Raw genomic sequence first — 26,993 nt, 5'->3', positions numbered from 1 at the left:
TTGCCAGCGGTTTAGACATTAATGGCTGTGTGAGTTATTTTGAGGGGACAGCAAATTTACACTGTTAGAGCCGGTTCACACAGGGGCGACTTGGGATCCGACTTCAAGTCGCCCCAAGTCACGCGACATGAGAAAATCAAGTAAGTGAATGAGAGCCGTCTTAATGTACACTTTTGAAGTCGCTCCGACTTCAGAAAAGGTTCCTGTACTACTTCAATCCGACTTCTAGGCAACTTTTGCCCATTGATTTCAATGGAAGTTGCCTCCAAAGTCGGATCACTATCTTAACTGAAGCAACTTTACAGGAAGAGAAACCAGTTTTCTTAGGCAAACCCCTCCATGCCAAATTTTAAATAAAACTGGCATGGGTTCCCCCTCCAGGGGCATACCAGGCCCTTAGGTCTGGTATGGATTTTAAGGGGAACCCCCTACGCCGAAAAAATGGTGTGGGAAACCCCCCCCAAAATCCCCCCCCCCCAAAATCAATAGTCAGGAAAGGGGGTAGGGACGAGCGAGCGCCCCCCCTCCTGAACCGTACCAGACCACATGCCCTCAACATGGGGGGGGGGTAGGTTTTTGGGGCAGGTGGGGGCCCTACGGCCCCCCATCCCAAAGCACCTTCTCCCCATGTTGATGAGGACAAGGGCCTCTTCCCAACAACCCTAGCTGTTGGTTGCTGGGGTCTGCGGGGGGGGCTTATCGGAATCCGGGAGCCCCCTTTAAAGGGGGGCCCCCAGATCCTGGCCCTCCACCCTATGTGAATAAGTATGGGGTACATCGTACCCCTATACCCATTCACCTGGGGGAAAAAGTGTCAAGAAAAAAAAACACTAGACATGTTTTTAAAGTAATTTATTGGGCGAATTCGGGGGTCTTCTTCTGACTTCTCCGCTCTCTCCAGCGTCTTATCCCGCTCTCCGGTGCCTTCTGCCGGGTTCCTCCACTATCTTCTTCCAGCTCTTTTACTAGCAGCGTCCCGGTCTTCTGCGTCGTCTTCTTCCCTCTTCTCTTCTTCCGATGTCGACGATCTCTCCCGCTGTAATGTAAGGCTGACAGTTATACCCATTTGTTTTGCAGGCAGGTCATACCAACAACTATCTTGAATATGCCTACAGTAGCTTACCTCAAACAACATTATAGGCCTTGCAGGATTTGCAGAGAGACTAGGGCTATTGGAGCTAACCCCATTACCTGTAACCAGGGGTCCCATAGTTTATTGAATTTAAAAGGGGTACCTCTTGATTTCAGGATATGCCTTTCCCTGAGTAAGGTAGTATTTACTTGGATGTGCCACTCCTTAAGTGTTGCAGGGAGAGGCGCTATCCAGTTTAACAGAATGAATTTATGAGCCAGATACAACAGGCGAGAAAGAACAGTTTGGGCATGAGGTATAAATAGTTCTTCATCAAGAAAACCCAGAATACAGGTCAGGGGGTAGTTTTGGAGGGATACCTGAAAAGCTTGATTGATGACCAAAATTATTTTGTTGGCATCCACTTTAATTACTGAACAAGATTTCAAATAACTAATTAGAACCATGATACATTGACTGGCCAGGATAAACAGTCCTAATAACGATAATACATTAAAAACTTCCAGATAATTGATGTGATTTTTACGTAAATAATATTACGCAGGTCAAGTTATAAGTTTCATCTATCTTATTTTCCGACACGGATGAATGTTCCATTGCCATCTGTATTTGTCTGCTTTATGGCAACAGTTTTATTATCCCGGAAAATGTGCAGTTGTATTTCAGGTAGGGAATGCATTGACATTCACCATGTGAAACTAACAACATTTTGTTGCTGTGTAATGAGCAACCAGTGAATGGCAAGGACTGGCGCTTCCCCTGTACGCATTAATGAATAACTTAAACCAGAAATCCACACTAAAATATTTCGACATAAAAATACAGCCATTATTTACCTGAGATTTTCTTTTTGTTTTATTTTAGCCCATGGACAAAAATGTATTTTCCAAGACATAGTGATGCTACTGTAGGTTCTAAAAAACTACTAATAACTACATAATTATTAATTCATTTGGTAAAAAGTTTTATTTAGACCCCAGGGGATCAAGTGTATATAGCACATGGTCTTGTTCTGATCGACAGAGGAAAATCCTGTTTTTATTTACTGCATGTTAATGCTAACTGTAGCTCCACCCTAGTCTGAAGCCCAATTCATGTGTGTCCAGGTGAGGGGAGGTGCAGCTAGCACTGAGTCCCAACCCATTCTCTAAGCTGAATATGCTGTTACCATTAGGAGTATAGATCATTCTATGATCTATCTGCGGGTGCCATGGATATTTACAAGCAGTCACAGATAGATCACACAGCCCCACATCACTCAATGATCTTTTGCTATTGTGAATAAATGGACAGTGCCGATTGTTCATTCATAATAGTGAAAGATAACTCAGTACTGCAGGATTGTGTGAACTATAGATGACTGCTTTTAAATAAATTAGGGCTGTGCAAATTAACTTTTAATTAATCGATTAATCTTTAATTCTTTTGATCGATCAAAATCTTTTTGATCGATTAAAATTCTTTTGATTGGTACTCACCTCTCCGCCGGCTTCTGGGCCTTCAGGGAGTTCCGTCGGAGATCCAGTAACGTCACGGACACCGGCAGGGCTTGCCGTGTCCATCTCAAGGGCTCCTTTGCTGTGCCTTCATATCTGCATGCCGGCGGGACCTTACTATCTGCCACATGCAAGGGCTGTTACACTTCCCTCTATCACTTCCTTCTACCAACCTGGGATTCTACAACCATCCACTGGGAGTTGTGATAGTTTCCCTTCATGGGACATCTACATGCCGACGGACTGATGTTAACTTATCCTCATCTGGATTCAGCAGTGGTATCGTTGTACACATTTTTATACCAGTATCATACTTCGCTACATGTTTTTGACTGCTTTTGGTACCGTTTGGTATTACTCGCACCATTTTTGCAGTTTATGTAGCTTCAATCGATTTTATCTCCAGTGCAATATTTGGTTACCTACTTGAAGACTATAAAAGTTTTAATACTATTCCCATCGAGCGCTGCCTTTGTGTGTTTTTTGTATCCATTTTTTCATTTGTTGGTAGCTGCACTGGGAATCAGCCTGCAAGGAGATCAGCTAAAAGTAGTTGGATCTGTATGTGCGTTATAATTAATCAAAGTTAGTCGATTAATCGATTAAAAAAACAAAACGATTAATCGAACAGAAACATTTTGATCAGTAACAGCCCTAAAATAAATACAGTCCTAGTAGAGAGATCAAACATTTCCACAGCACTGAATTATCCTTCATGTTTATCAATAAGCAATAGGTGTTGTTGGGGCAGTACTGTGTATGACATAGCCCTGCAGCACTGATCATTCATTCATTCATAAAATTGGAAGATCACTGAGAATTGTTGGGTTGTGTACGTTTATAAACAGCCATAGATAGCTCACAACGTGTCACAGGCTGTGTAATCTTGTGTGAATGACAGCACTGGTCTCCAGAGCAGCCTCTGCTGCCAGGGACTAGTGCTGTTTTTCAGAAATCCACCTCCTTGCTTGCAGCTTTTGTTGGCTAGCTGGAGGCAAACTGTATGACCACACTGCTTAGCAATGGTAGGATGTATTTTATTGGGGTTATTGGTCCTCCTGAAGGGTTAAAAAGACTTTAAAAAATTCAGTGAGACTTCGTCTTTAAACAGTGTCCACAGCAGCCTGGACCTCCAACATCCAGTATGTCTGGATAAGGGCCTGCTGAACCCTTCTACTCACCCCTTCTTCTCAACGTCCCACAATTCCTGTACTGCTGCTGTAGCTGGCAACTGTTTTTCAGCATCCCTCATCAGAAAGGCCTCTCCTTTGGCAATTTCAGAGGTCACCTATACCATTCCAACCCACCACATGGATCAGTTACCACCACAATGTACCTATGATTGCATCATCAACCTAAGTCTGATCTCTACTGCCCATAGAGGATGGGTATATCCTCTCAGTCTCCCAAAGACTAAGGCCATGTTGAAACTACATCTCCAGCTGGGACGGTGTTCTTTTTCGTAGAAAATAAAATATGGTTCTTTTCACTCTTATTTTGATTACATTGGACTAATTACCATCAACAACATCAAGAAACTGCTACTTGCTGCCCATTATTACAGAGCTCTTCAACTGCATTCATGGAGTCTTCACTAATATAGATCTATGAACTGCATAAAGCCTAATTAGTTTCAAGTGACGCCACGGCTGTCTTCCAGCACTTTATCAATAAAATCTTCTGACATCTCCTATTTGAGTGTGCAAAAATAATAATGGACAATATAGTAATTTTCTCCTTGGACCAGCCCCCACACACAGATCTCATGTCCATTAAGTCTTGCAATACCTCTTTGAAAATGGACTTTATACTAAGGCTGAAACATGCCTTTTTGAACTTCCACAGGTGTCTTTCCCAGACTATACAGTCTCTAAAGCCTAATACACACGGGCTGAATGTTGCATGGCATTGTTTGGTTCAATAGAAATCGGATGACATTTGGCCCGTGTGTCAGTCCTACAGAAGCCGGCTGTTCATTGGAACCGAAAAAGGTCTGCCGATCAGCTCTGATCAGCGCTCTCAGGCACCAGAGTGTTCTAATGGGGGGTAGTGCCCCTGTTAAAACACAATAGCACAGAAGGGGACATCGATGTACCAACATTGCATAGTTAGTACAACGGCTCTTCCTGGGCTGTCAATTTTGTTTTTTCGTTCAGCCTTGCTGGGTTGAACGGAAACAAAATTATACTAGTGTGTATTAGACTTAAGGGTGGTCTTTCCATGGACCATGAGGAAGTTGCAGCAATCTCCAACTGGCCCCTGACCAGCGGTCCCAAAGCTACACAGCTACACTTTTTTAATTCACTAACTACTATTGGCAGTTCATCAACAGGTACTTAATTCTTGTTCTCACATTACCACTCTCACCCAGAAAGATGCCAACTTCAAGTAGGAGCCTTCTGATGTTGAAGCCTTCCATGCCTTGAGGGGAGCCTTTTTTTAGTAAAGTCCTGCTCTAATGCGCCCGGACATCACTAAAACCTTTTGCATTGAGGTTGATGTGTAATTGGAATTTGAGCCAATGTATTCCAGACCCTCTGTGGTGCTAGAAGCCCCTAAGCCTTCTGTTCTGAAAAATTGTCTCCAGCAAAGAAAAATTAGTCTATCTGCCCCATACCCACATTCGGTTTTCCGGTTGGAAAAAGTCTGATGAGAGCTTTTGGTTGGGAATCCCGACCGTGTGTATGCTCCTTCAGACTTTTTCCAATGGAAAAAGATAGAGAGCAGGATTGTTTTTTTCCTGTCGGGAAAAAAATTTATCGGAATTTCCGATCGTGTGTACAAATCCCAACACGCAAAATTCCTAGGCATGCTCGGAAACAATTGAACGCATGCACAGAAGCATTGAACTTCATTTTCTTGGCTCGTCGTAGTCTTTTACGTCACTGCGTTCTTGGCAGTCAAAAGTTCACTGAACTTTTGTGTGACCGTGTGTATGCAAGGCAGGCTTGAGATGAATTCCGTCGGCAAAACCATCCGACTTTTTTCCGACGGGAAAACCGATCATGTGTACGGGGCAAAAGAACTACTCACTCTTAAAGTGGCTGATATCTCTTTGATCATATCAAAATTACACTCATACCTTGGGCAGAATTTGCTCACAATAACCATCTTTGTGCCAACACTAATACGTCCCCATTCTACCTTGTCTACTGCAAGCATCTAAGTCTTCCCTAGCCATCCTTTCCAGCTCTTGTTTTCCACATGTCACTGAGACAGAGAGAAACTGCAGCCAAGCACATTACAGAATACAGTCAGCACACACGACGGCTCTACATTCAGGAAGTTGCCAGAGGTGGCAGTAATGAGTCCGATGTGAGCTCAATGACGCAGAGCAGCAAAAGCTGCCAACTCGCAGCCACGCAGCGCCCCTCCACCAACTTGAAAAGAATGCCCCAGGGGCAGCTGCCCTCCCAATCCCTGCCTTCTCCTGGCCCTGGGTACAGACCCCTACACATGACAGAAATGTCCCCTTACATTGCATGTGAAAAAGAGCCCCCTTATATTGGTAGGCTTCCTTTACATTTTTAATCCATAGGAGAAGGGCCCACTTACATTTGTTGGTCGGTGTATAGTCCATTTATTTTGGTATTCCGTTGAGAAGGCCTCCCCTATATTGGTGATCAGTGTAGCACGCCTTCCTTACATTGATGCCCAGTGGAAAAGAGTCACCCTACATTGGAGGTCAGTATAATGCCTCCTTACATTGGTAAACAGTAGGAAAATGTTCCACTTGCATTGGTGGTTAGTGGAAGATGGACTATCTTACATTGATTGTCAGTGGGAGAAAGACCACCTCACGTTGGGGGTCAGTGAAAAGAATTACCTTTTACATCTGTGGTTGGTACAATGAAATCAGTGGTCCCATGCCTAGCTTTGCCAAACTACTCAAGCACAATCAGGGAGGGTATCTATCCACCACTGCTCAAGGAACCTCTAAGCAACCGCTGGGAAAAAAAGTAGGGTTCCACTGAAGTCTGGTTGTGAAAGGCTGATCTAAGGTGTATAGCTATTAAACACTAATCTGATTGCTCGCTATAAGATAAATGCGGTCCTCGTGTTACAAACAAGATAAGGTCTGTAGGTTTGTTCTTAAAGGGGTTGTGAAGGTAAAAGTTTTTTTACCTTAATGCATCCTATCCGAGCCCCCGTTTTACTTACCTCTCCACTCGAAAGTCCCGTGCGCGTTCTCGTCGACCTATTTGTTTCCCAGCCTGGCCGTTGATTGGCTAGGCTGGGCGGATTGATAGCAGCGCAGCCATTGGCTGGCGCTGCTGTCAATCACAGCGGATGACGCGGCACGCCGGGGGCGGGACCGAGTGATACAGTCGGCGGCTATGGCCGCCGCTGTAACACAGGAGCACGCTCGCAAAAGCCTTCCACCCTGCGAGGGAGCTCGCATGAACGTGGAAAGCTTTTGCGAGGAGGACCAGAGACAGCCGCCGAGGGACCCCAGAAGACACGGATCGGGGCCACTCTGTGCAAAACAAACTGCACAGCGGAGGTAAGTATAACATGTTTGTTATTTTTTAACAAAAAAAATCTTGCCTTTAGTGTCCCTTTAAGTTTAATTTGTATGCAAGTCGGAACAGGTACATTTTTTAAGGGCTCTTTCACACGTCCGTTCCGTTCGTCCGTTTTTTGGACGTCCGCAGTGCTTTCCTATGGGTTAGCGTCCGTTAGTGGATGAGCATCCGCTAACGTCCGTTAACATCCGTCTCCGTTAAGCTCCGTTTTTTTGAACGGAAGAAAACCCTATTTTTCTTCCTTCAAAAAAACGGAACGGACGAAAAATGGACGTTAGCGGACGATCCGTTTACTATCTAATCCGCTAACATCCGTTTTTCATCAAAATATGTAAAAAGCCCCCAAAAAAAAAAAACGGATGGAAAACCGGACGAAACACGGACGTTAACGGACGAAAAACGGATCGGAAACGGATGTAAACGGACGGAAAACGGACGAAAAACGGATGAAAAAACGGATCAACTGATGAAAAAAAAAATGATCTAAAAAACTGAGCGGACGTGTGAAAGAGCCCTAAGTGTAGCTCCAGCCCAAAAAAATATTTTTTAGGTTTTTGGGATAGCATAGAGAAGGCTTGACACCCCTGTAACATTTGTTTTGCTGCCTGTGCCAATGTTCAAAAGGAGTTTTCATTCTCCTCTGACTGTGCTATGAAGCTGCAGGACCCTTGACCCTCTATCTGGGTAGTGCTGATTGGCCCTGTGCTGATCACATGCACCCTCCCAAGAAAAAAATAACTCTCTAGCAATACACACCAAACTGAGCATGTGCAGTGTGCTTTAAAGGCTCTATACTATCAGGAGATGGATTGGGAAAAGTAGAAGAATGGGAGGATCAGAGAAGACAGGATCAAACAGCCATTTTACACAGTACAGAAGATTAACTCCTTAGGTTCCACAGTATAACAAGCATGCTTTACCGCATATACAGACTGATTTTACTGTTGTGGGTTTAGTAACACTTTAAACGCAGTGTAGAATGTTAAGGGAAACAAATGGTAAGAAATCATCTCCAGTTACACTCTGCTCACTGCATTAAGATGTACTGTAAGTTATTATAACATCATATTGAAAGATGTGATACATTAAACAATAAGAAACCTTCATATGACAATCAATCCTGGAGAAGGTATGTTCAGTTTCATTTGATTCAAAAGCGTTCCGCGTCTGTGACCTTTTGTATTTCAAGGACACTGGCATTTAGCTCTCATACCATGTACATCCCCTTCAGTAGCACCAAGCAATGAAATTCAATAACGTTTTCACTTATTTCCCTGGATACCCTAATACCTTCCTGCGGTAAGAGAATCTTTTGAGCAGCTCTCTGTCTTTTTTGTATCCGCAGCAAGATAAAATCCCTGCTGGAATTAGGCACTGCTGATAAAATGCAGGTGCTCTCAGTAAATGTTTTAGCAGCATTGTTCTCCTGCCTTGAACCCTTCCTCTAAAAGCGACACGTAAACAAGAAATATGAGAGCGGTTATAACTACAGGAGCCATCACATGCGCTTAACTCCATTCTCTTATATGACTATCAACTGTTAGCTAATTAATTAAATTGGCTAAATCAGGCTTTGCTGTTTTCTGCATTATAGATTGACTTACATTACACTCAGTTAAGATAATATGCTTTTTTTTTTCTGGCATGCGGCAATAAAATCACTAGCCAGTGGGGACCATTACAAAACAAAGAAAGTAAATTCTACATTACATACAGTACTTCAAAAATGAAATCCTTAGACTGGATTTACAGGTCAGGGTACCTATAATGCAGCATACTGTATATGCAAAATATACTATATTGTCAAAAGTATTGGGACCTTTACACGCACATGAACTTCAATGGCATCCCAGTCTTATAGCCAGATTCAGAGAGACTTAGGCTGGCGTATGTCTGAATGTGCGCCCGCGCCAATTTAAGCGTATTCTGGTAACCAGATACGCTTAAATTAGGCTCAGATACGAGTGGCGTAAGTGTCTTACACCCTCGTATCCTAAAGTGTAATTTTTAAGCTGACCGCTAGGTGGCGCTTCCATTGCGGTCGGCGTAGAATATGTAAATCAGTAGATACGCCTATTCACGAACGTACGCCCGGCCGACGCAGTACAGATACGCCGTTTACGTAACGCATTAGCGGCCTAAAGTTATTCCATCAAATAGATGGAATAGTAATGTTAAGTATGGCCGCCGTTCCCGTGTTGAAATTCGAAAATTTTACGTAGTTTGCGCAAGTCGTCAGTGAATAGGGATTTACGTCGTTTACGTCCACGTCTAAATCAATAGGCCCGTGCTGCGGACTTAGCCGCAATGCACACTGGGAAATATAGGCGCACGGCGCATGCGCAGTTCCAAAAAAACGTCAATCACGTCGGGTCAAGCCTAATTAACATAAAACACGCCCCCCTCAGCCTATTTTGAATTAGGCGCTCGCCCGCTTTAGGCTACGCCGCCGTAACTTAGCAGGCAAGTACATTGTGAATCATGTACTTGCCTCGCGAACTTACGGTGGCGTAGCCTAAATGCCATAAGCTACGCCGCCCCAAGTATGCGCTCTCCATCCTGAATCTAGCTACATGTCTGTAGGGTTCACTATTGAGTTGGCCCACCCTTTGCAGCTATAACAGCTTCAACTCTTCTCAGAAGACTGTCCACAAGGTTTAGGAGTGCGTCTATGGGAATGTTTGACCATTCTTCCAGAAGCGCATTTGTGAGGTCAGGCTCTGATGTTGGACAAGAAGGTCTGGCTCGCAGTCTCCACTCTATTTCATCCCAAAGGTGTTCTATCAGGTTGGTCAGGACTTTGGGCAGACCAGTCAAGTTCCTCCACTCCAAACTTGCTCATCCATGTCTTAGTATTTTTTTTTTCTCTGTGGTTCTATTTATATATACTGGGCTAGATTCACATAGAACCGCGTATCTTTGCGGCGGCGTAACGTATCCGATTTACGTTACGCCTCCGCAACTTAGACGGGCAAGTGCTGTACTCTCAAAGCACTTGCTCCGTAAACTGCGGTGGCGTAGCATAAATCGGCCGGCGTAAGCCCGCCTAATTCAAATTTGGATCAGGGGGGCATGTTTTATGTAAATGTACTGTGACCCGACATGATTGACGTTTTTCCCGAACGGCGCATGCGCCATCCGTGGAATTTCCCAGTGTGCATTGCTCCAAAGTACGCCGCAAGGACGTCATTGGTTTCGACGTGAACGTAAATGATGTCCAGCCCCATTCACGGACGACTTACGCAAACGACGTAACTTTTTAAAATTTTGACGCGGGAACGACGGCCATACTTAACATTGTTACGCCGCACTTACGCCACCATACAGCAGGGGTAACTACGCCAGGAAAAGCCTAACGTAAACGGCGTAACTTTACTGCATCAGCCGGGCGTACGTTCGGGAATTCGCGTATATAGCTAATTTGCATACTCTACGCGGAATTCGACGGAAGCGCCACCTAGCGGCCAGCGTAAATATGCAGTTACGATCCAACGGCGTAAGAGACTTACACCTGTCGGATCTAACAGATATCTATGCGTAACTGATTCTAAGGATCAGGCGCATAGATACGATGGCGCAACGCAGAGATACGATGGCGTATCTGGAGATACGCCGTCGTATCTCCACTGAAAATCTGTCCCACTGTATTTATTGGCATATACTGTAACACTCACTTTTTTACCCTGAAAATAGAGGGTAAACTGTGCCTGCGTGTTATACGCAGGGGGCTGTGGATTTTTTTTTTCCTGAAACTTGCCTCTTATGCGGCGTACACACGATTATTTTTCGTCATGAAAAAAAAACTTTGTTTTCCAGCATGTCCAAGAAACAACGTTTTTCCAACTTCATCATTAAAAACGACGTTGCCCACACACCATTGTTTTAAAAAAATGATGAACAAAGCGTGGTGACGTACAACATGTACAAAGGCACTCTAAAGGGGAAGTTCCATTCGCCTTTGGGCTGCTTTTAGCTGGTTACTTGTTAGTAAAAGACGATTCGCGCTTTTCCGTCTGTTACAGCGTGATGAATGTGCTTACTCCATTATGACCGGTAGTTTTACCAGAACGAGCGCTCCCATCTTATAACTTGCTTCTGAGCATGCGTGGGTTTAAAACGTCGTTTTAGCCCACACACGATCATTTTTTACAACCCCGAAAAACGAAATTTTTTAAAACGACGTTAAAAAATGCAGCATGTTCGAATTTTTTTTTTGTCGTCCTTCAGAAGCCGAAAAACGATGTGAAGCCCACGTCATTTTTTTTCATGCCGAAAAATCATCGTGTGTACGCGGCATTAAAGTTAGGGTGCGTGTTATACGCCTGTACGTGTTATACGCAGATAAATACAGTAGGTCTCTATAGAAGCACCAATTTTAGATATTCAGGTTTAGGGTGTTCCTCCCCAACCCTTTGTTTGTTTGTCCTGACCAGACTCCCTGGGGTGGAGCACCCTCCCACACTAGTACTTCATTATCAGTGTCCACTAGTTAGTTGCTCTAGGAAGAGTCCCTTAATAGTGCAGTTTAAGCAGTGTAGTCTGCAGCTAGCACACATCTCCCATGGTTAAAAGAAGTGGGATTTACCTTTCTTTTTTTATGAATAGTGTAGGAGCAACTGAAAATGGGGTACTTTGGCGCAGTGGTGAGCTTAAGCATGGTATGGCCATGTGATGTGACTAAATCCACACATTTACTCCTTAACCTCCCTGGCGGCATGATTCTGTCTGGAATTACGTACCAAAAGCGGTACAATTATTTGCAAGGAAATTTGGCATTTAATACTGTAGGACTGTAATTTTTAGGAATAACTCACTTAAATCTGACCAAACAAGAATCTAATAGGCATCCCGGGTATGACATTTTTTTTAAAAACAAAATTATAAATTATAATATAATAAATAATTATAAATAATTATAACAAATAATAATATAATTCTAATAAAAATTATTCAATAATGTAATCAAATCAAAATCACTGAAATTTTCTCAGTTGCAAAATTGTCGCTGTCATAATTTTTTTTTTTTTATGACGAATTTCCCCACAAATCGCTATCGCACAATTCTGCAAGTGATTATAATTTATTATCGCTGTTTTCTAGCTGATCTAAAACCATTTTTGACATAAAGGGACACTTTTGGTTGCTATGGACAATCTACAGTTTGCAGGCAGAAAAAAAGGTTTTTATTATATAAAAGTACATGTAGGACACAGGACAGACCACTAGGGACAAGGGGGGTGTGTTTTTTTTACATACAGTACTGTAATCTATAAGATTACAGTATACTGTATGTATAGTGTTTGTTTACTTTTTTGAATTTGGTGCCGATCTCCGCTCCCGTGCGTCGTAACGTCGCAGGGAACGGAGATCGGCGGCACAGGAGGACGCTGTGTGAATCGAGCGAGGTCCCGCTCGCTCACACAGCGCGGTGACATCGCTGGATCCAGGAGAAGGTAAGCCAGCGCACGCTGCAGGCTCTGCACAGCTACCCCGAGCGTGACTCGGGGTTACCGATTATAGCAAAAAAAACTCACCCCGAGTCACGCTCGGGGATACCGCCAGGGGGGTTATAGGGGTTGTAAAGTTTTTTTTTTTTAAATAACAACCGTATCATACTTGCCTCCACTGTGCAGTTAATTTTGCACAGAGTGGCCCCCGATCCTCATCTTCTGGGGTCCCTCGGCGGCTGTTTCGGCTCCTCCCCGCAACAGCCATCCCCCTGGGAAGCGCTCTCCCAAGGGGGTTAGCTTGCGGGCGGGCTCCCGTGATACAGTCGCCAACTGCATCACTCGCCCCCACCCCCCGGTGCACCTCATTATTGATTTGATTGACAGCAGCGGGCTGTGCTGCTATCAATCTAGAAATGACAAGCCGCCTCAAGCTGGGGGAAACCATTGCAGGATCACGCCCATGGAGTTTCGTGGCTCAGGTAAGTAAAACGGGAGGGGGAGCTGGGGAGGGGCCGAGAGTGCAAGGTGTTTTTTCACCTTAATATATAGGATGCATTAAGGTGAAAAAACACAAAGCTTTACAACCTCTTTAAGGTTAGATGCTTTTAAGCAGCCTTGTAAGATTTAAAAGTTAATTCTTTTTTATTTTTGTATGTGTGCGCTATTCTCTGTGGTTCTATTTATATACACAGATCTCTATAGCAGCACCAACTTTAAATATTCAGGTTTAGGGTGTATGTGTATATATATATATATATAAAACCCCTCCCTCCCCCCCCCCCTCCCACAGAGCTGATTGTTGTTTGATTGGCCACTGGAAAGCCTCCTGTCCTGGAGGCGACTTGAAGTTGTCCTGTACTGTCCTGGAGGCAACTTGAAGTCGTGTCCAAGTTGCCTCCCAAAGTCTTGCTGGAAGTCGTGTTGCCCCTGTGTGAACCGGCTCTTACTGTAATTATATGCAAATATTGACTTTTCATGTAAAATAAAAACTTGTCCTAGTCCTTTCTCTGAGCCTCACTAAACGTCAAGTATATAGAATCATGCCACGTACACACGATCGGAATTTCCGACAAGAAAAGTTCGATGTGAGCGTTTGGTCGGAAATTACGACCATGTGTAGGCCCCATCGGACTTTTTCTGTCGGAATATCCGAAAGCAAAAATTTGAGAGCTGGTTCTCAAATTTTCCAACGGGAAAAGTTCTTGTCAGAAATTCTGATCGTCTGTATGCAATTCCGACGTGCAAAAATCCTACGCATGCTCGGAAACCAATCCTACGCATGCTCGGAATCATTGAACTTAATTTTATTTCGGCTCGTCGTAGTGTTGTACGTCACTGCGTTCTTCACGGTCGGAATTTCCGACAACATTTATGTGACCGTGTGTATGCAACACAAGTTTGAGCCAAAATTCCGTCGGGAAAAAATCCACGGTTTTCTGGTCGGAATTTCTGATCGTGTGTACGCAGCATAAGAATATAACTTTAGCCGCCTATATATATTTTTTCATCATATACTCAGTTTGAATTGCTTAGGTTTGTTGCAGGTTTACTTTTTCTAATGGTATTGGTTAGTTAATTGCATCTTTTTTTTTTTTTTTTAGCCCACATCTCAAGTTCAACAATATCACTCTGGTTTCAACCCATGGCCTTCCTGGAAACAACCCCTCTGCCACTTGTATGAACACAGCATTTTTATCCAGCAGGTAGGTATAAAATGACTGTAAGTAGACCAGGGACTCATTACAAATGGAGAGTGTCTGTGCTCAAACCCAAATAGCTTACATATTTTATATATATATATATATATATATATATATATATATATATATATATATATATATATATATATATATATATATATATATATACATACACATTGTACAGTGAGGGAAAAAGGTATTTGATCTCCTGCTGATTTTGTACATTTGCTGACTGACAAATGATCAGTCTATAATTTTAATGGTAAGTGTATTGTAACAGTGAGCGACAGAATAACAACAAAAGTATCCAGAAAACCGCATCTCAAAAAAGTTATAAATTTGTATTTGATCCCCTATCAATCAGCAAGATTTCTGGCTCCAAGGTGTCTTCTATACAGGTAGCGAGCTGAGATTAGGAGGACTCTCTTAAAGAGAGTCCTCCTAATCTCAGCTTGTTTCCTGTATAAAAGGCACCTGTCTACAGAAGCAATCAATCGGGTTCCAATCTCTCCACCATGGCCAAGACCAAAGAGCTGTCCAAGGATGTTAGGGACAAGTTTTAGACCTACACAAGGCTGGAATGGGCTATAAGACCATCGCCAAGCAGCTTGATGAGAGGATGACAACAGTTTGTGTGATTATTCGCAAATGGAAGAAACACAAAATATCTGTCAATCTCCCTCGGTCTGGGGTTCCATGCAAGGTCTCACCTTGTGGAATTTCAATGAGCATGAGAACGGTAAGGACATAGGCGTGCGCAAGGGGTGTGCCAGGTGTGCCTGGGCACACCCAAATCCTGAGGTTGGCAACCTGTCAATGGTGGGTAAGTGACAGGTAAACCGCAATCATTCCTTGCTGACCCTCAGAACCTGGACAGGAGAGGTGGCGGGGTGGGATTTCCTGTATTTTCCTCCTGCGGCAGCTGAAAGTAGGCTTCTCCTCCTCTTCCTTTGTCAACATTCAGCGCCACAGGAGGAAAATATAGGGGATGGTAATAATATATGCCACCCCTCCTTTCCCTGTTACTCTTCCTTCTGTTGCCCGGGCCCCCCATGTGCTCCCTTACTCCCCCTTCATTGTTTCAGGATGGAGAGTGGGGAAGAGGCCGGTAAATATGTCAAATGCATATGTGTTGGAGCTTTGGGGTGCACACCCTAATGCAATAGGCTGCGCACACCTATGGGTAAGGAATCAGCCCAGAACCACAAGGGAGAATCTTGTCAATGATCTCAAGGCAGCTGGGAACATAGTCCCCAAAAGTGTTGTGATCTAATGAGATCAAAATCAAGCTCTTTGGCATCAACTCAACTCCCCATGTTTGGAGGAGGAGAAATGCTGCCTATGACCCCAAGAACACCATCCCCAACGTCAAACATGGGTGGAGGTGGAAACATTATGCTTTGGGTTTTTTTTTCTGCTAAGGGGATAGGACAACTTTACTGCATCAAAGGGATGATGGACTGGGCCAAAAGAGGAGTGGGACAAAATCTCTCCTGAGATGTGTGCAAACCTCGTGGCCAACTACAAGAAACGTCTGACCTCTGTTTTTGTTAACAAGGGTTTTGCCACCAAGTACAGTACTAAGTCATGTTTTGCAAAGGGGTCAAATACTTGTTTCACTTATTAAAATGCAAATAACTTGTTTGAAATGCATTTTTCTGGATATTTTTGTTGTTATTCTGTGTCTCACTGTTAAAATAAACCTACCATTAAAATTATAAGCTGATCATTTCTTTGTCAGTGGGCAAACGTACAAAATCAGCAGGGGATCAAATGCTTGTTTCCCCTCACATTGTGTGTGTGTATATATATATATATATATATATATATATATATATATATATAATATACACATACACAGCCAAGTGTGATTTTGTGTAAAATGCGGGGGGATTCTTGTATCACATACATTGCAATACATGTTCAAGTTGGTCGGCTGTGTCAAAGTGATCACTCTTTCGACAGTCCCAAATTTAATGCGTAAAATACCAGATACTTATGTGCCGATAGCATACTTTAATGGACATATACAAGTGAAATTAATAAACGGATGGAGAATGTTCATACAAAAAAGAATTAAGATTCCCATCAGTTATCCAATCATGTGCAGCTACAGTGCCTTGAAAAAGTATGAATAGTGGGCGGCAGCGGCAACAATACATAAATTCATGCAATGCATGAATCTATATATTGTTGATTGATGGGTGCAGGAGAGAGGGACGCACCGCCACTGGCTACAGGTGAAAGTACACACTATGACCTTAACTGATTTTAAAATCCCATGTATGCTAGCCCTAAAATGGTTTATGAGGACCCATTCAGATTAGGCCAAATTAACTTCTTAGCAGAACAAAGTTTGTGCAAATGCTGTAACTTGTTGTCATTTGTGTATAATCAGTGTTACAACTAAAAGATTTCTGTTTCTATGAAACCCATCAGAAATCAGTAGGAATAGAAACAATTGCTGCATGTGGCCTTTTTTGAGGTATTGACTGTTTTATTTCACGGCTGTCAGTTATTCCACACTGAGCAGAATTATGAACAAGCCCTTGCTATAGGCTTTTGGAACGCTCAGTGAAGACAACAGGCTTAAACCACTAGAGACCCTCTACTATACCGGCAGATGTCTAATTAATGCCTGCTGTCAGCTGCTAAAATGTCATTTACGGCTTTTCTCTCTTCCCAGCCACTGTTATAATGATAAAGATTACGCACTGATGTCACTTCGATCCTGGGTTAATGTTGTGGTTGGTAAAATGACTGGCATAGACAGAGCTGCCAAGTTTGTGATTGTTTCCAATGACAGAAAAGTGCCTTATGACCATCTCATTCTTTGTACTGGCCAACAATACCAGGTAAGACACAGCTTTCCATTGTGGGATTGTATGTATTTTAACTGTGTTTTAAAATTTGGCTTAGCGAAAATGGTATTATAGCCAGTAAAAACCTTTCTTTTTTAATCCTGAGCTTGAATTTGAACTTTGCTGTTTGGCAGTCTCTGCTCCATAACCATATTTTGAAGCAAGCCCACAAAAGAATACAAGTCCTATTTGAATAGGGATATACAGACAGTGAAAGCATTGTAAAATTAAAGAGTTCAATACAGGGTATCATATTTTATATTATACTAATAAATAAATATGCATTCTTTATTTAACCACTTGTCTTCTATAGAATGTATAAAAATGTCTAATGCCACGTACACACGATCGGATTTTCCATCGGAAAAACCTTGGATAGTTTTTCCGATGGAATTCCGCTCAAGTTTGGCTTGCATACACACGGTCACATGAACTTTCGACCATCAAGAAAGCAGTGACGTACAACACTACGAAGAGCCAAGAAAACGAAGTTCAATGCTTCTGAGCATGCGTCAAATTGTTTCCGAGCATGCTTTGGAATTTTGCACGTCGGATTGTTACAGACGATCGGAATTTCCGATTGGAATTTTTTTCCGTCGGAAATTTTGAGAACCAGCTCTTAAATTTTTGTTGGCGGAAATTCCGACAGGAACAGTCCGATGGAGCTTACACACGATCGGAATTTCTGACCAAAATCTCACAAATTCCGACCCTGTGTACGGGGCATAAGTTAAAATAAGCTCACAGTAACTGCCCGCTGTGTTCTCTGAGCTCTCCCATTCCTCCAGTGAGCCCAGGACTACAGTAATTCAAAGATAGAAGTCTATATAATGGGACTATGGCCTAGATTCAGGTACGGCCGATCTACGTTGCGCGGGTGTAGCGTACCGTATTTACGCTACGCCGCCGCAACTTAGAGAGGCAAGTGCTGTATTCACAAAGCACTTGCCTCCTAAGTTACGGCGGCGTATCTCTAACGTAAACGGCGTAACTAATTGCGACGGGCGCACATACGTTCGTGAATCAGCGTATCTAGTCATTTGCATATTCTACGCCAAACTCAACGGAAGCGCCACCTAGCGGCCAGCGTAAATATGCACCCTAAGATACGACGGCGTAGGAGACTTACGCCGCTCGTATCTTAGCCTAATTTAAGCATATCTGGTTTACAGAATACGCTTAAATTTACGACGGCGCAGATTCGGACTTACGACGGTGGATCTACTGATACGCCGACGTAAGTCTCTGAGAATCTGGCCCTATGAATACCTCTCCAATAGACAGATATACACAAACAGTATGTGTTAAAAATATTACATGCCTTTATTACATTGGTTTAAAAATGTTTAAACCAATGCAATAAAGACATGTAAACTTTTCAACACATACTGTTGTGTATATCTGTCTATTGAAGAGGTATTCTTATGCCCGTACACACGATTTGGTTTTCCCGTCGTAAAAATGTTGGATGGTTTTTCCGATGGAATTCCTCTCAAGCCTGCCTTGCATACACACGGCCACACAAAAGTTCGGTGAACTTTTGACTGCCAAGAACACTGGACGTAAAAGACTACAACGAGCCAAGAAAATGAAGTTCAATTCTTCTGAGCATGCGTCGAATTGTTTCCAAGCATGCGTAGGAATTTTGCCCGTTGGGATTTGTACACACGATCGGAAATTCCGATCAGTTTTTTTCCTGACGGGAAAAAAGAGATCCTGCTCTCTATCTTTTTCCAGCAGTTTTTCCGTTGGAAAAAGTCTGATGCCACTGAGGTACAGCACATTCCACAAATTCACAAAAGGGGGCAGAGTCTACCAGCTGAAAAGGCAGCAGTTCCAGTGCTAGCAATTTGGCCAAGCTAGCATTTAGATGATTTCTTTTTACAGTTCAGTAACTGGGGTAGGGAAATTTGCCTGCTAAAATCAGATGGTGGTGCACTGCAAGGCAAAGGCTCTTATCAGACGTTTTCCAACAGGAAAACCGATCGTGTGTACGGGGCATTAGTCCCATTATATATACTCCTATCCTTGAATTGTTCTACTAGGGGATGAAACCCTCCCAATGACAAAATCAGTAATATAGCATAATTACCACATATATAATATCTTTGGAGCAGAACTACAGTAAACTTTATCAGGATAGAGAGCCTGGTTCAGAGCTGGAGTTCCCCAACTCCTATGGCCCAGGAAGCAGCTAATCAAGTTTGACCTTTGCTTGATTAGGTGTAGTGGAGGGCAAAGGTGATATTCGAGGTCTAATAAACTCCTAATGCCTCCATAAAGACAGCCAGTCACCTTATGCCGCGTACACACCATCACTTTATGTGATGAAAAAAAATGACATTTTTAAAAACGTCAATTTAAATGACCGTGTGTGGGAGAAAACGTTGTTTTATGTCTTGTGAAAAACGACAAAAAAAAAATTGAAGCATGCTTCAATTTTATGTGTCGTTTTTCAAAACGTAGTTTTTTTTCACAAAAATTGACCGTGTGTAGCAAAAAACGACGTTTAAAACAACATTTTTAAACCCGCTCATGCCCAGAAGCTAGTTATGAAGCGAGCTTCAATGGAAAAAAGTGGAACGTAACCTCGCTTTGCTAGAGCATTGTGAAAAAAAGATGGTGTGTAGGCAACGTCGTTTTTGAAAATTGAAGTTTCAAAAACGTCGTTTTTTACTTCACAGAAAATTTAGTTTTTTTCCATCACATAAAGTGATGGTGTGTACGCGGCATAACAGTGCTATCACATAGGGCATGAGTCTTCAAACTACAGCCCTCCAGTTGTTCAGGAACTACAATTCCCATCATGCCTAGTCATGATTGTGAATGTCAGTGTGTTACAATGCCTCATGGGATGTGTAGTTCTACAACAGCTGGAGGGCCGTAGTTTGAGGATCCCTGACATAGGGGATCGTTGTTAACCACTTCGTTACTGGCCCATAGTCAAATGACGTCCTGTTTTTAAAGATGGATATCTCAGTAACGGCAGCAGCTGCTGCCACAACTGAGGTATCCATCTTTAGTGCCGACGGTCCTGTACACGATAACGGCGGTCTCCGCGGCGAATTCACCGCGAGATCGCCGTTATCGGTGGCGGGAGAGGGCCCCCCCCCCTCCCACCGCTGTCCCGCGCCCTCCGCCGCTTACCGGAGCCGTCGGTAGCGGCGGAGGGGATCGCGACCATCCGGCAGCTGAGCGGGGACGAGACTGAAGGAAAAATCTCCTTCGCCCGTCCCCCATAGCTCTGCTGGGCGGAAGTGACGTCAAAACGTCAGTCCCGCCCAGCCTCTTAAAGAGACATTTTTTTTTTTTGTCATTTGAAAAAATGACATTTCCAATTTTTTTTTTTTTTTTTTGCATTTAAGCCCAAATATGAGATCTGAGGTATTTTTGACCCCAGATCTCATATTTAAGAGGACCTGTCATGCTTTTTTCTATTACAAGGGATGTTTACATTCCTTGTAATAGGAATAAAAGTGATAATTTTTTTATTTTTTTTTATTTCAGTGTTAAAAATTGTAAAATAATTAAAAATAAATGCGAAAAGCAAAAAAATATTTTTTTAAAGTGCCCCGTCCCGACGAGCTCGCGAACGTATACGCGAGTAGCGCCGACATATGAAAACGGTATTCAAACCACACAAGTGAGGTATCGCCGCGATCGTTAGAGCGAGAGCAATAATTCTAGCCCTGGAGCTACTCTGTAACTCAAAAAATGCAGCCTGTAGAATTTTTTAAACGTCGCCTATCAAGATTTTTAAGGGTAAAAGTTTGACGCCATGCCACGAGCGGGCGCAATTTTTAAGCGTGACATGTTGGGTATCATTTTACTCGGCGTAACATTATCTTTCACAATATATAAAAAAATTGGGCCAAATTTATTGTTGTGTTATTTTTTAATTTAAAAAAGTGAATTTTTTCCAAAAAAAGTGCGCTTGTAAGACCGCTGCGCAAATACGGTGTGACAAAAAGTATTGCAATGACTGCCATTTTATTCTCTAGGGTGTTAGAAAAAAAAATATATATAATGTTTGGGGGTTTTAAGTAATATTCTAGCAAAAAAAACTGTTTTAGTCTCGTAAACACTGAATCTGAAAAACAGGCTCGGTAACGAAGTGGTTAATAAAAAAAAGCTAAACTGAAAAAAGGTGTTAAATAATGCTAAAGAAACTCTACAACAGGCATGTAGGTGCGCATATGTATGTAAACAGCATTTATGCCACACATGTGAGATATCACCATAAATATCATGTGAGAAGAATAATTCATGCTTAACTTTAAAACATTGTCTATGAACAACTTTGGGTACAGTTTTTTTTGTTTTGTTTTTTTGTTTGTCATTATTCGGGATTGCGCAATCATAAAGCTTTACATGTTTCATGTCTATTTACTCACCACAACTCCATCTTTTATATTTGTTCAAAACAGTAGGTATTAAATTCTGCTTGTGTGCATTAAAACTAATTTTACTGCAATTTTTCCAGAGAATATGAAACTAACAAAAAAATATAATGAAAAAAAAAAAGCAACAGCCACCATTTAAGTAGTAAAGTAATTTTTTAGCAAAAAAATGCAGATTGTAATGTGTACGAAAATTTTTAATTTTTCTGTGGACTTCAATAAATCCTGGTGACAAGTAAACTGAATTACTGCACTGCCAAAGCTATCAAGAAAACAGTGTTATTTGTCTTTAGGTGAAGCTGTTCTTTACAGCTTCCCTTATGCCGTGTACACACGATAATTTTTCGGCATGAAAAAAAACGGCGTTTTCAGCATGTCCAAAAAACAAAGGGGTAGATCCACATACAGCTGCGCCGGGCGCAGCGTATGTAAGATACGCTACGCCGCTGTAACTTACTTTGCTTTTGTTTGAATCCTCAACGAATTTGCGCCGTAAGTTACGGCGGAGTAGTGTATCTCTTGTGGCGTAAGGGCGTGGAATTCAAATGGTTCTAATGGGGGCGTGTTTTATGTTAATACGTCATGACCCGACGTAAACAACGTTTTTTTGGAACTGTGCATGCGCCGTCCCTGGGGGTATACCAGTGTGCATGCTCAAAATTAAACCGGAACCCGCCAATGCTTACGACGGTGACATCATTCTACGCAAATTCCTATTTGCGAACGACTTACGCAAACAACGTAAAAAATTCAAAATATTACGCGGGAAGGACGGCCATACTTAACATTGAGTACGCCTCAGTATAGCAGCTTTAAATATACGCAGGAAAAAGCCGAACAAAAACGACAAAAAAAAAAGCGACGGGCCGACGTACGTTCGTGGATCGCCGTAAATAGCTAATTTGCATACTCGACGCGGATTACGACGGGAACGCCACCTAGCGGCCACCGAAAAATTGCATCTTAGATCCGACGGCGTCCGAAGACGTACGCCTGTCGGATCTAGCCGAGATGCCGTCGTATCTTGTTTTGAGGATTCAAAACAAAGATACGACGCGGGAATTTTGAAATTACGCCGGCGTATAAATAGATACGCCGGCGTAATTTCTTTGTGGATCTACCCCAAAGTTTTTCCAACTACATCACTAAAAACGACGACCTCTGCAGCTAGGGGTTCGGTCTCGGCTACATGTGAATTGAGTTTAGTGGTCTCAGCCCGGCTCCCGGTGGGTGTGCTATGCGAGGTAAGCTTGCGCTTAGTACGCCCACCCCCCTCCCACAAAAACCACCACACTTACACACACTCGAAATTTGGTTAACATGCACGCACTTTGACCACGCGGTCTCTAAAAAAGAGAGGCGAAGGACTAACGGGGCTGGTTGAGCGGGCAAATCCTCTCACTCCCTTATAGGGAGTCCCTCTGCCCCGTTGGGCTTCAAAGCGGAGCAGGTAGGGTGGGCTGTGTGGGAGGACCCCCTCACACACCCACCATTGCCACCCGGGGCATGGAGAAAGGTGGCAGATTGCCTCTGGGGGAGGCCTGCCTACTCCCAACTCCTGCAGTCCGGCTCCTCTCTCGAGTACACGCACAAAATACACTTAAAGAGAGAAAAAAAAATGACGTTGCCCACACACCATCGTTTTTTAAAAATGATGAAAAAAGCGCGGTGACGTACAACACGTACGACGGCACTCTAAAGGGGAAGTTCTATTCGCCTTTGGGCTGCTTTAGCTGATTCCGTGTTAGTGGCTGGAGCCGCGGACTTTCCTGGATGCGGCAGCCGCGTTTTGAGGGTCCCAGCTGGTAGAGGATGGCAGGGGGGGGGGGTAGCGGGGGGAAAGTGGGAGATGGCGGTGCGGTGTGAGGGATGCGATGGAGGTGTAGATGGGGGGTATAAGTCGTCCGTTTCCCGGGATCAAAGCCACGGCTTATCCTGAAAAGGACGGCCGCATTCGATCCCCGGGTTGGATGTGTGTTGTAAAGAAAGATTTTACTAAAAGTGAAGATGACTTTTATAGTGAACCTGTGCCCAGATCATGCACACCAAAGTATTTTTACAATGCCTTGAAAAAGTATTTATACCCCTTGAAATTTTACACATTTTGTCATGTTACACCCAAAAACGTAAATGTATTTTATTGGGATTTTATGTGATAGACCAACACAAAGTGGCACATAATTGTGAATATCTTAAATGCAGCTATGAAAATAAATAAAAAAATTACATAAAATATATATCACAGTGCTGTGCAAATTAAAGTGCTATTGTGCCTATGTAAACACTGCTAGGTAAAGAAAATGTGCAAAATGTAAAATTCCTGTACCATTAGGGTACCTATGTTAACCCTTTTAAGAGGGCAATAAAAGCAATAAAAAACACATAGGTGATAAAATACCACCAAAAGAAAGCTCTATTTATGGAAAAAAAATTACATACATTTTATTTGGGCGCAATTGTCAGTTAAAGTAGCGCAGTGGTGTATCGCAAAAAATGGCCTGGTCATGAACAGGGGGTCAATCTTCCGGAGGTCAAGTGGTTATGATTCATTTTACCCACTAGTGATAACCCAAGTCTGTTACTATTGCATAACTAAACTGTTGCCTCCTTCATGTGCTAAGTTAATTTAGGTTTATTTTAGGTTCATTTTAATGAGCTTCATTAGCTTTTTGATTGTATTTATTGTATTGTTTAAATATTCTAATATCCAAAAGCATCTTGAAAATCTTGTGCTGATATTTTGTTAAATTTTATTTTGTTATATTAAATGTTAACGGTTAAAAAAAAGATAATGAGTCTGTGAAAGCAGTTAATTCTTCACTTTTACTTGTTGATATAAAGAGTAATATTTTAAAGTGTACCTTAAAAACTAAATAGTTCTAAAAAAATTATGACTGTATATATTGTGTATTTTTACATTTCTGCCAGACTCGAAGTAGCATGTTGCTTCTACTATTGCCACTGTTGGAGAAGAAAAATAGACAATGAAAAAGATGCTGGGGGAGATAAGGAAGGAGAAACCAAGAGGGGGAGAAAGAGAGGGAAAAAAGTGATGGGAAGAAAAAATTAAGGGGGGGGGGAGAGAAAGAAAGGGATAGAAAGTGAATGTAAGAAAGAAAGAAATAGAAATAGAGAGAGAGAACAAGAGAGAGAGGCAGAGAACGAGAGAAAGGGAGGCAGAGAACGAGAGAGAGAGAGGGGCAGAGAACGAGAGAGAGAGAGGGGCAGAGAACGAGAGCGAGAGAGGCAGAGAGCGAGAGAGAGGCAGAGAACGAGAGCAAGAGAGAGGCAGAGAACAAGAGAGAGGGGCAGAGAGAGAGAGAAGGGCAGAGAGAGAGAGGCAGAGAATCAGAGAGTGAGCACGCGAGAGAGAGAGACAGAGAGCGCGAGAGAGAGAGAGGCAGAGAGCACAAGAGAGAGAGGCAGAGAGCGAGAGAGGGGCAGAGAATGAGAGAGAGGCAGAGAACGAGAGGCAGAGAATGAGAGAGAGCGCGCAAGAGAGAGGCAGAGAGCGCGAGAGAGGCAGAGAGCATGAGAGAGAGAGGCAGAGAGAGAGGCAGAGGACGAAAGAGAGCGAGGCAGAGAACGAAAGAGAGAGAGAGGCAGAGAATGAAAGAGAGAGAGGCAGAGAATGAGAGAGGGAGAGAAAGAGAGAGGCAGGGAATGAGAGAGAGAGGGAGAGAGAGAGAGGCAGGGAATGAGAGAGAGGGGCAGAGAATGAGAGAGAGAGGGGCAGAGAACGATAGAGAGAGAGACAGAGAACAATAGAGAGAGGCAGAGAACGAGAGAGAGGGAAGTAAGGAAAAAAAGGATAGATTGATAATGTTGACAATTGGAATAAAAATAAACTATTACAGAGATATAGTGCTTGTAGCCCAGGTTTTGTTAAAGCGGTATTAAACACAAAACCTTAAATGTAATACTGTATATTGCAGCTGACCATTTATTAGATGTGGTGGCAGACCTAGTTTTCTTTTCTAGGCTTTTTCCCATTGTTTTCACCTGTATTAGAGTGCCCCCACTCTGGATGAATGAACACAGAGGCACAGAAGACAGCAGCATTGTCAGTCTGGGAGGGGAGTGCTAAAGGTCCTAATGTGTTAGCATATTTATATACACTAAACAAATTCAATTCATCCATGCTTGAGTGATACATATCTTGGCAGCCAAAAGGATTAAAAAATGTGACAAGTGTGTCTAGTTGCCTTTTTAGAAATAGCGACTACTGGATGTAAGTAAGCGGGCATGGATTCCTTGACCACTTCAATACAGGGTACTTTCACCTCCTTTCTGCCCAGGCCAATTTTCAGCTTTCACTGTGTCACACTTTGAATGACAATTGCGTAGTCATGCAATGCTGTACCGAAACAATGTTTTTTTTATCATTTCTTTTTTAAACAGACACAGTTTTCTTTTGGTGGTATTTAATCACCACTGAGTTTTTATTTTGTGCTAAACAAACGGAAAAAATACTGCACTCACAGGCACTGATAGGTGGCACTGATAGGCATTGATGAGGTACTAAAATGCAGCACTGATGGGCACTGAGTGAGTGAGAAACTTGTAAAGCGCAACACATGCGAACTGAATCGCCTCTGGGTGCTTTATCTATTTCATGGGTAAAGAACCCCTTGACCTCAGAAGAGATGGGTTTTAATCTTTCTCCTGAAGGCCAAGTGGTCCGACTCCAGTCGGATGGTGGTTGGTAGTGCATTCCACAGCCGAGGTCCCTGGACTGCAAATCTTCGATCTCCTTTGGACTTGTATCTGGCTTTGGGTATCTGGAGTAGGTTTTGATTGGTGGATCGCAGAATGCGATTGGGGTTATGGGCTTTTATTTTTTTGCATAAATATGGGGGGGGCGTTGCCTTGAATACACTTATGCATTAGGCAGAGTGCCTTGAAAGTGATTCTGTCTTTTACTGGCAACCAATGAAGGGATCTCAGCGAAGGTGAGATTGATTCCCATGGTTTTTTGCCGGTCACTAATCGAGCGGCCGTATTTTGAACGACTTGCAGACGAGTGATTTGGCATTTGCGTAGTCCAGTCTGGAATTGATGATTGTTCCCACCACGACTGCCATGTCCTCTTTCGGGATAAAGGGGGTGAGTCTGCGTAGTAGGCGCAGCAGATGGTGCGATCCGCTGACTACTGACCCTATTTGTGCATCCATTGTCATGTAGGTGTCGAAAACGACTCCGAGACTTTTGACTTCGGTGCTAAGGATGATAGTTTTACCCAGAATGGGCTGGGGAGTCCATGTTGACGCGGGGTGACTTTTTCGGTTAGCATGAAACAGGAGAAGTTCTGTTTTTGAACCGTTGAGTTTAAGATAACTGGATGTCATCCAGTTATCTATTAGAGAGAGGGATTTCTCTAGTCCAAGAGAATGATCCTTTTTGTTGCAGATGCGGAAATACAGTTGAGTGTCGTCTGCATAGGAGTGGTAAAGTAGCTTCTGGTTAC

The 26,993-nt window shown here is 42.9% G+C and overlaps 1 protein-coding gene across 1 annotated transcript in view; it reads left to right on the top strand.

The window, feature by feature from the left end:
• CFAP61 (cilia and flagella associated protein 61) overlaps positions 1-26,993 on the top strand; it is a 449,917-nt gene that overhangs the window by 236,974 nt on the left and 185,950 nt on the right. Inside the window, exons 19-20 of the mRNA XM_040351184.1 lie at positions 14,167-14,268; positions 16,952-17,120. Of these exons, the coding sequence (XP_040207118.1) occupies positions 14,167-14,268; positions 16,952-17,120 (271 nt within the window). The remainder of the gene's footprint in view (positions 1-14,166; positions 14,269-16,951; positions 17,121-26,993) is intronic.

Source organism: Rana temporaria, chromosome 4 (genome assembly GCF_905171775.1).
Source record: "Rana temporaria chromosome 4, aRanTem1.1, whole genome shotgun sequence".
Lineage (NCBI taxonomy): Eukaryota > Metazoa > Chordata > Amphibia > Anura > Ranidae > Rana > Rana temporaria.
The sequence above is the reverse complement of the archived record's forward strand: the minus strand, read 5'-3'. Positions and strand labels throughout refer to the sequence as shown.